General features: G+C 57.6%; 1 protein-coding gene across 4 annotated transcripts; it reads right to left on the bottom strand.

Moving 5' to 3' along the window:
- Window positions 1-206: 206 nt before the first annotated feature.
- On the bottom strand, window positions 207-7,792 carry SLC30A2 (solute carrier family 30 member 2). Of its 4 annotated transcripts, none has more exons than XM_058718545.1 (8): window positions 6,995-7,791; window positions 6,118-6,338; window positions 5,184-5,330; window positions 4,317-4,470; window positions 3,411-3,567; window positions 2,571-2,676; window positions 1,316-1,450; window positions 207-826 (listed from the first exon to the last, which is right to left on the bottom strand). In XM_058718545.1, exons 1-8 carry the CDS (start codon window positions 7,531-7,533, stop codon window positions 741-743), a joined length of 1,545 nt encoding a protein of 514 aa, XP_058574528.1. In that variant the 5' UTR covers window positions 7,534-7,791; the 3' UTR covers window positions 207-740. The 4 variants fall into 4 exon arrangements, with proteins under 4 accessions (XP_058574528.1, XP_058574527.1, XP_058574529.1 ...); XM_058718544.1 differs by having other exon boundaries at window positions 207-831; window positions 6,995-7,785; XM_058718546.1 differs by lacking the exon at window positions 5,184-5,330 and having other exon boundaries at window positions 207-831; window positions 6,995-7,790.
- Between the last annotated feature and the right edge of the window lie 406 nt (window positions 7,793-8,198).

The following is an 8,198-nucleotide window of genomic DNA, read 5'->3' as shown; positions in this document are numbered from 1 at the left end:
CGGGTCCGAGCTGGAGGAATAAGGAAAGAAGAAAGCAGCCAGGTCCCTACCTGGTCAGAAGCCTCCTCCCTCCAGGAAAGAGACACATTTGGCTCACAGCTGAAGTGACGAAGGCACAGACAGGCCTCAGGTTCCCCCCCAGTTTCCCCTTCTCAGGGGGGACATGTGCAAGCGTGCGGGGTGCTCTCAACTCCCAACCCCCAAGGTCTCCTTAAACCATATCGTTATAGGCAGAGGGACAGACTGTCCCGGGGCTTCTGCGTAGATCCATAAGGCAAAGGCCAGACAGACTGAAGGGGGGAATAAGACAGCGGGCAAGGGGACATTGAGGCCAGTCTCCCCTCTGTCACTCCTCGCTCTGCCTCACCACCTTTCCTGAGGCTGGTGGCAGGAAAGCTTTAGCTGAGGATTAGGCCCAGACCCAGCCCTGCCAGGCACCAATCCAGAAGCTGGAAGGGCTGGGTCACAGTAGCTTTACACTTGCCGTCTTCATCCTTAAACTGGCTGTAGTCAGATGGGGGAGGCAGGAAACAGTCCCTCCACGCTGAACACAGAGCAGAGGTCAGGAGAGGGACCTGCTTTAGAACACAGCCAGGATAGGCAGCGTTCGGGCTGGGCCTGGGGGACACTCCGCCCCACCACCTGCAGGTCCTGGCCATGGCTCCGTTGGCACCTGGCCAGGCAGTCAGTCCGAGGGGCCTTGGCACGCCTGACAGTCCTTCATGTCCTCAGAGTAGTCTTCAATCTGGATGGTCATAGTGTGGAAGTGGAACTTGCCCTGCAGGCAGGTGCTGGCGGCCTTCAGCACGACCTGGGCGTCTGCATTCTGAGCTGGGGGCCAAGAGGACACCCCAAGGGAGGGACCAGAGAACATTTACTCACTCTTGGGCCCTTAGGAGCAATCGGGAGGCTATCACATTCCCTACCTACCCCCAGCAGCACAGGATACAGGCATCAAGAAACCCCCAGAGGCCACTCCTGCATCAGGCAACCTCCCGGTCCCCATACCTGGCGCAATCCTGCAAGAGCAGGGAAAGCACTGGCTTTATTTAAGGCTAAGAGTCTTTTCTCTGCCACCTGTTAGCTGTAAAAGCCCGGACAAGTGACTTGACCACCCACCCCAGCCCCAGCCCCAGCCTCCTCATCTATAAATGGGGTTGTGATGATCAAATGAAATCATGTCTGTAAAGTACTCAGCGTGGAGCCAGGTTCAATGCACACCAGCAAACATCTGAGGTCGTTGGCTGCTTCGGGGATGGCCCCAGACCTCTGGCAGCCTCTCGCTCACCCTGCCCTGGGTATCCTGACCACTCACCGATGGCGATGTGGACAGACAGCACGGGCTGGGACACGGTCAGTGCCCAAATATGCAGGCTGTGCAAGGCTTCCACCCCTTCCACGGACAGCAGCAGATCCCGTACAGCTGTGAAGTCCACACCCTTGGGGGTCCCTGAGGGTGGCAGGGACAGGGGCTGAAGGAAACTGCTCCCCCACCCCCACCCCCAGTGCTGTTTTCTGCTGTTCACGTGTTGTCTCCTCAGAGACAACCGCTTTGGCCAGCAGATCTGGTGTTGCCCCGCCTCCCAAATGATCTCCATCATATCATCCTTTTGTATTTTCTCTTCACACTTGACTCTGTCTGCAATTATCTTGTTCGTTTCCTGCCTGTGCCCCCCTCTAAAATGGAAACTCCATGAGAGCAGGACAGTCGGTTTTATTTACCACCATGTCCTCAGTGCCTAGAACAGTGCCTGGCCCATAACAGGTGCCCAGTGAAAACTTTTTTTTGGAATGGAAGGAAGAAAGACAGAAGGCAAACTGGGGACCCCTACACCCACATGAGGCATCAGCATTATCACTCGTATCTGGGTCAGTCACGTTCTTGGAGAAAATGCTCTGACCCGTAGCCAGATAACTCGTGCTGACTCCAAACCAGCATCCAACTTCAGACTGACCCTGGCCACACTGAGCCCCATGACCCAAGACCCTGGGGCACAAGAAAGCTGGTGAATGTGGAAACTCGGGGCAGACCATCGGTCAGCGCTAAGGAAGCCCTTAGAGCCCGGCCATCCGCTCCCGAGGCAGAGGCCTCAGAAAGGAAGGCACTAAGCTGGAGTGGATTTGGTAGGCTTGTCCAACACCCACCACTTTTTTTTCTCAGCCTCAGTCAGTGTGCCTCCTCTGCAATGGAAGCAGAATCCTCGCCCCTTTCTCTGCCGCGGGGAAGGTCAATGACTGAGGAGGGGCCTGAGGGAAGGCTGTGGAGCACCAAGTGCTACTTAGAAGTTAACTGATTAGGCAGGGAGGACACATCCCAGCAGGGAGGGGACACCGTGGGGCTAGAGGGAAGGAAAGCACGGTCTGGTCCCAGGGACATTTCTAGGAACAGCCACACCTGAGGGCTCAGCTCGATGCCAAGACTGGCCTGGGGCCCCAGGAGGTGTTCCAGCCTGTGCCAGGCTCCAGACCCTGGCTCCCTGCCAATGTGCTGGGACTCCCCTGCCCTCTCCCCCCAAACCTGTTAGAGCTGGAGAGCCAAGAACAAAAGGGGAGCCCCACGCCCAGGTTACCTTCCATCAGCACCAGGATCACATCTCTCAGGATGGTCAAGGTCGTCCCCAAGACCAGGATGGAGAAGAGGAAGGTACAGATGGGGTCTACATACTTGTACTCTGGCTACAGAAAAAAGGGAAGGCGGAGCTTGGGCTCATCACTCAACACCTCAGCCTCCCTCTCCCTTCCCACCCAGTGCTGAGTCAGGGAGAGGGGTGCTCTCTGCATGGTGGGCACAAGCCTCACCCTGGCTCTGCCTCCCAGTTCTCCACCTTTTATCCTGTGTCCAGAAGAAGGGACAGGACAGATCACAGCTCAGGATAAGGCACGGTCCCTTCCCATACTTCCTTACCCAAGGGACTGAGATGTGGACGGAACTAAAAGGAATCTTGATGCCAATGGCCCAACATCTCATTTTATAGATGGAAAAATTGAAGATCAGTTAGAGCAAAGGACTACATCACCCGGCTAGCAAAGGGTGGAGCCAGGCTTCAACCCCAATGCCTGGCTCTTTCTACTACATCACTCGGCCGCTATGTGATGGACAATGCCCAGGCATTGGCAGCACGCAGGCCTGGGTTTGAATCTGGCTCCACAATTTCCCAGCTGTGTGACACCATCCAAGTCACTGAACCTTTCCGAGCTGCCGAAAACACCACCACCTGCTCTTCGGGATTGTTGTGAAGATCACTGACGCTTGGAAGGCATTTGGGTGAATGTTCCTTCCCTCTCCCCACACAGCTGGGAGGGAGCTAGAACCTGGAAAGGGCCACGTGTAGACAGGAGCCCCCGAATAACTTATACTCCCCTGCCCACCCCAACCCCCCGGCCCACCTCCCTCTGTCCCCAGCTCTGACCTTGAAGTATAAAATATAGGCTGCCACCAAGATGCCTAAGCTCTGCAGAAAATCTCCAACCACATGGATAAAGGCAGCTCGGACACTGGGGTTCTCCTGTTGCTGGCTGGTGTCGTGGCTGTGCCCGTGGCCAGACTGGTGAAGAGTCAGCCCCATTCTACAGAAGCAGAGACAAAGCCGAGGGGCTCGCTGACCTAGCAGGTAGAGGCCACTCATAGGGCTGGCCTTCCTGTGGGACAAAAATCCTCACCCCCAGACTGCTTGCTCCTTTTGCCTTGTGAGGAGCCCAACCCACTTGCCTTGGTCCAGAGCACCACAGGAGAATGGGCTCAGCTCCAGTGCCAGGCTGGATCTGGGCACAAAGATGCCAAATCTTGGAACAGGAGGACACCATGGAGGTCATCTAGTTCCCCCCACCCATGTCACAGATGGGGAAGTTGAGGCCCAGAGAGGGAAGTGGCTTGCCCAAGACCACTGAGCAACGGAGAGAAAGCCCAAACAAGAACCCCGTGCTCCACACACCCTGCTTCTCACCGAGACCAACTTCAGGCACACCAGCTTCGAAAAAGGACTTGGACCCCTAAGGGCCCTTAGGAAAATGTGCTCCTATAAGAACTAGACTCACCTTCCCCATTTCAGACATGAAGGTTCCCAGTTTATTCACTCACACATATGGGGGGAGGGGTTAGTGGTGGAGTTGATGCAGCCCCAGACTCAGAGCCCTCGGTGGCCTCAGCCTTGGCCTAAGGCAGGACTAAGGTGTCCCAGCTGCCAGAGCTCAGACCACCTGAGAAGTTCTGGTCCTGTGGCCCATCCGTGGCCTCCTTCCACTGAGAGCAGGCATGCAGATGTGTGCGTGAAAAGCACGAGGACGGGGGACTCATGGGGAACCGAGGTCACACTCACATGATATTGACAGCCACAGCACAGCCCGATGTGATCAGCATGGTGCCCCCCTCGACCTCATAGTCCCCAGAGATCAGTCGCTCCACTGCCAGGAACACCAGCACTCCAGTCACGACCCAGATGGATAGTACAGACAGCAGGGCTCCCAGGATCTCTGAGAAAGAACCCAAACCCCACCACCAATCTTAGCATGGGGCCCTAAGACTGAGGAGGCCTCCCCATCCCTCCATGATCCACCAGCCCCCTCCCTACAAAGTCAGGGCCTGGGTCCACCGGGACTCCGCTAAAGGTACGGCTGGCATGGTTGTACCTTACCTCCCCACTCATACATCAGAGGATGTCAGAGGTAGAAGGACCTTAAGAAGTCATCTGGGTCAACCCCTTTTGTTTTACATGTAAAGAAACTGACTTCCTACAATAGGTACCCATTGCTCAGCTGACAAACTGAGGCTTCTGAGGAGAGACTAGGCCATCTCCCACCAAGAGGAGAATGACAGTACAGCCCAGAGAGGGACTAAAGGGGGTTTAAAGCCTCTGTCTTCCAGAAGGCTTGGAGGACCTTTCCCTCCCCCGAGAGCTGACCCATGGAATTATGTGCAGCGTTAAGGCCATGGTCATTTGTTCTTGAAGTCTGACCATTTCATTTCTTAGGAAGGTGAGCTCTCCTTCCCTGCAGACTAGAAGTTCCAAGAGGACGGGGAACCAGGGCTCCCCCATTGGACCGGGAGCTACCAAGGGATAGAAGCCGAGACTGACATCCCCAACCCGTCACCTTCTTGGCCTCGCTCAGGGACCCACCCTACCGCAGCCACCAAAGAACCCACGTCTTGACTGGCTTCCTCTTGCAACCCCAGCCAGGGTCCTCACCAGCTCGCTGCCAGCCGAAGTTCATGGTCTTGGTGGCCGGTCGGGAGGACATCCAGAGAGAAAAGAGGCTGACGAGCATGCTGGCAAAGTCAGTGAGCAAGTGGGCTGCGTCGGTCATGACTGCCAAGCTATGTGCTAGATACCCACCTGCAAGGGCAGGACCAGGGACATGGGGGGGTCCTTATCAGCTCCCCCATGAAGTCACCTTCCCAGACTGTGTGTGCAGCAGGGAAACCATGGACTCTGGAAAAAGACCGTGGATTTGGGACCTCTCCACCCGTTAGCTGTTGAACCATACATAGGCAAGGGACTTACTTTCTCTGAGCTTCAACTTCTATCTGTGAAATGGGACGGACACGATCTACTTAGAGGGTGACTGTGAAAATCAAGTTCAAATATGCCCTGGAAAGCATAGTAGGCACTCGGTAAATGCTCTTTCCTTCTAGGCATTCAGGCCATCCCTTACACACAAGTTGTGCATGATCTTGGGCAAATTACTCAACCCTAATGTGCCTCAGTTTCATCATCTGTAAAATAAGAATATTAACACCCACGTGACAGTACAAAGTTGCGAGGACTGGATGAGATAACGTGTATATAAAAGACTCAGCATTATGAACATTCAATAAATGGGGCTAGTCGGTTTGGTTTTGTTTGTTTGTTTGTTTGTTGTTTTAATTAAGTAGGCCCCACAGCCAACATGAGGCTTGAACTTGAGACCCTGAGACTCCAGCCAGGGCTACCCTGGGGCCCTCCAGCTGCCGCTCTGGCTGCTCCAGCCCATCTGTGCCTTTGCATGTTCTACCAACTGAGCCAGCCAGCACCCTGGGGCTATTAGTATTAGTATTACTAGGAACATCCAGGAGAAAAGCTTTTTGGATCATCCAGACTATCCATGCTCCCAATTTCATTTAATTAGCACAAAAGTCCTTACCAATGACTTCCCCAATCATGAACACCAGGCAGATGGCAGAGGCCACATAAAGCTGTCGCCGGGCCTGCTCCTTCTTGGAGTCAAAGTGACTGTCAGGACCCTTCTGGGCATGACAGTAATGGTTGCTCTCAGCGGCTAGCTCAATAGCCTGCAAGTCCAGGCCAGGTGCGGGCAGAGGCATCCAGCCGGCCCCCTCCTGCCACAGAGATCCAGTGTAAGACCTGGCCAAGGAAGAAAAGAGAGGGGAGACTCAGCTCTGAGATGGGGGCAAGGAGGGCTGACTCCAGTCCTTGGCGTTCCCATGTGTCCAATTAAAAGAATAGTTATGGACACTCCAAACTCGACAGTCTCTGAGGAGTAACCAGAAACTCGTGTTTGGAGTGGGGTGCTGGGGAAATGACCAGTCCAGGAGTCTTGGGGTCTTGGTCCACGGTGTTCCCTCCTCCCCCACCTCTCTCAGCGCCTGGAGGCGGCAAAGACCTTGGGAACTGGCCAAGGGGCGGGGCCAGTGCAATCAAGCACGGAGAAGGAAGGCAGTTCAGGCTCTGGAGAAGGGCAGACCCTCCTCTTGCGCACTTGGGGACACAGGGCCTCCCAGGGCGGGGCTGCCCGGGGGCAAAGTGTCGGGCCAGAGGCGGGGCTCCTGGCTTGCCACCGCACACTAGCGGGCGAGGGGTCAGGATCTGTGCTCAGCCGTGAGGGAGGGATGATCTCGTGCCCACGCTCGGTTTTCCCTTCCCTCGCTTCCCCCAACCTCCCGTCCCTTCTGTGTGGTCCCGTTTCAAGCCTCCCGCAAAACCATCCACTGGAAACTGCAAACCGGGAGATGCGTCCGATGCCGCTCAAATCCCCGCTCCTCTCCGGGCTCTCGCCTTACCGGGCTCCGGGCCTGGCGTCCATCAGATGCTGCCTCTCCGTGGGCTCCATGCGGCCCCGCGCGCCCTGCGCTGGGTCCGGGAAGCCGCGCGCGGCCTCGGGGCCCAGGGCGCCCTGGAAGTTGCGCGCGGGACGCTGCGCAGCGCGCACCCACCTGCCGGGAGGGCCCCGCGCGCCGCTCCCGGGGCCCCTGCGCCCGCGCCTCTCGGCCGCCCGCTGCTTGGCGTGGCAGCTCCCGCCCGGGCCGCCCTGGGGCCGTCCGGCTGCAGCTCCGGCCGCTCCAGCCCGTCCGCGCTCGCCGCTGCGCCCCGCGCCCGCCCGCTTTATCCGGCCCCGGCCACCCCGTGTGAAGCGGCCCGCGGCGCGTCGTGTGCAAAAGCCCGCGGGGAAGGGGGAGGGGTGACCGGCTGCAAAGAGTGCCCCGGCGCTGCCCCAGAGCACCCCGTCCCCGGCGCCCCTGGGGCCCGAGGAGCCGACAGGGCCTGACTCAGGACTGGGCGACGGCTGCGCGCACTCTTCCCCGCGCGCAGCTGGCCGCATCCCGCCGAGAAGTTCTCGGACCTCGTTTCGTGGAAATCTGCTTTGGGTCCTCTGAGAGCCAGAACGTGGCTGCTGAGGCTTGGTGTGTCTTCCCTCGGACTGGAGACTCCTACGGTCGGCTGCGTTCTTCCGCTCAGACTAGGGGTCTCCTGGGGGCCGGATATGCCTGCCCTGGGGCTGGGACAGGAGCCCTTCTTAGGACTGGCAGTGACTGACTGATCGGCCCATCCTAGCCAACGAAGCAGCGCCAGTTCCTGCCCTCCCCGCTCACCCCGATTAGAATCTGGAGTGGCTTTATCCCCACCCCTACGTAGAGCACTGTGGCCCTTCAGCAGCGGTCACCATGTGCGCCGAGTGGACACCACCACCATCCTCCCTTCCCTGCCCTGCAACAGTTCACAGGAGCGCCAGGAAGGTGCCCCAGGAAAGGTGCCGTGCTAACGTCCCGCCTGAGAAGCCGGCCTGTTGGCTTGGTGCCTCGCCCACTTTAAGCTTGGTCCTCTCACAGGGGTTCCTGGGGGGTAGGGACCTTATGGCCTGGCCTTATGGCTGGACTCTGATAGGGGCCCATTATATAGAAAGAACTTTGGACTGGTGACCTCCCTGGCCAGTCACTCCATCATCCCCAGTGCCTTCAGTCTAGAGGACCATAGCTTGGCTATGTC

Source organism: Neofelis nebulosa, chromosome 2, assembly GCF_028018385.1.
Source record: "Neofelis nebulosa isolate mNeoNeb1 chromosome 2, mNeoNeb1.pri, whole genome shotgun sequence".
Classification (NCBI taxonomy): Eukaryota; Metazoa; Chordata; class Mammalia; order Carnivora; family Felidae; genus Neofelis; species Neofelis nebulosa.
Note: the sequence above shows the minus strand (reverse complement) of the source record. Positions and strands in the feature narration are given on the sequence as shown.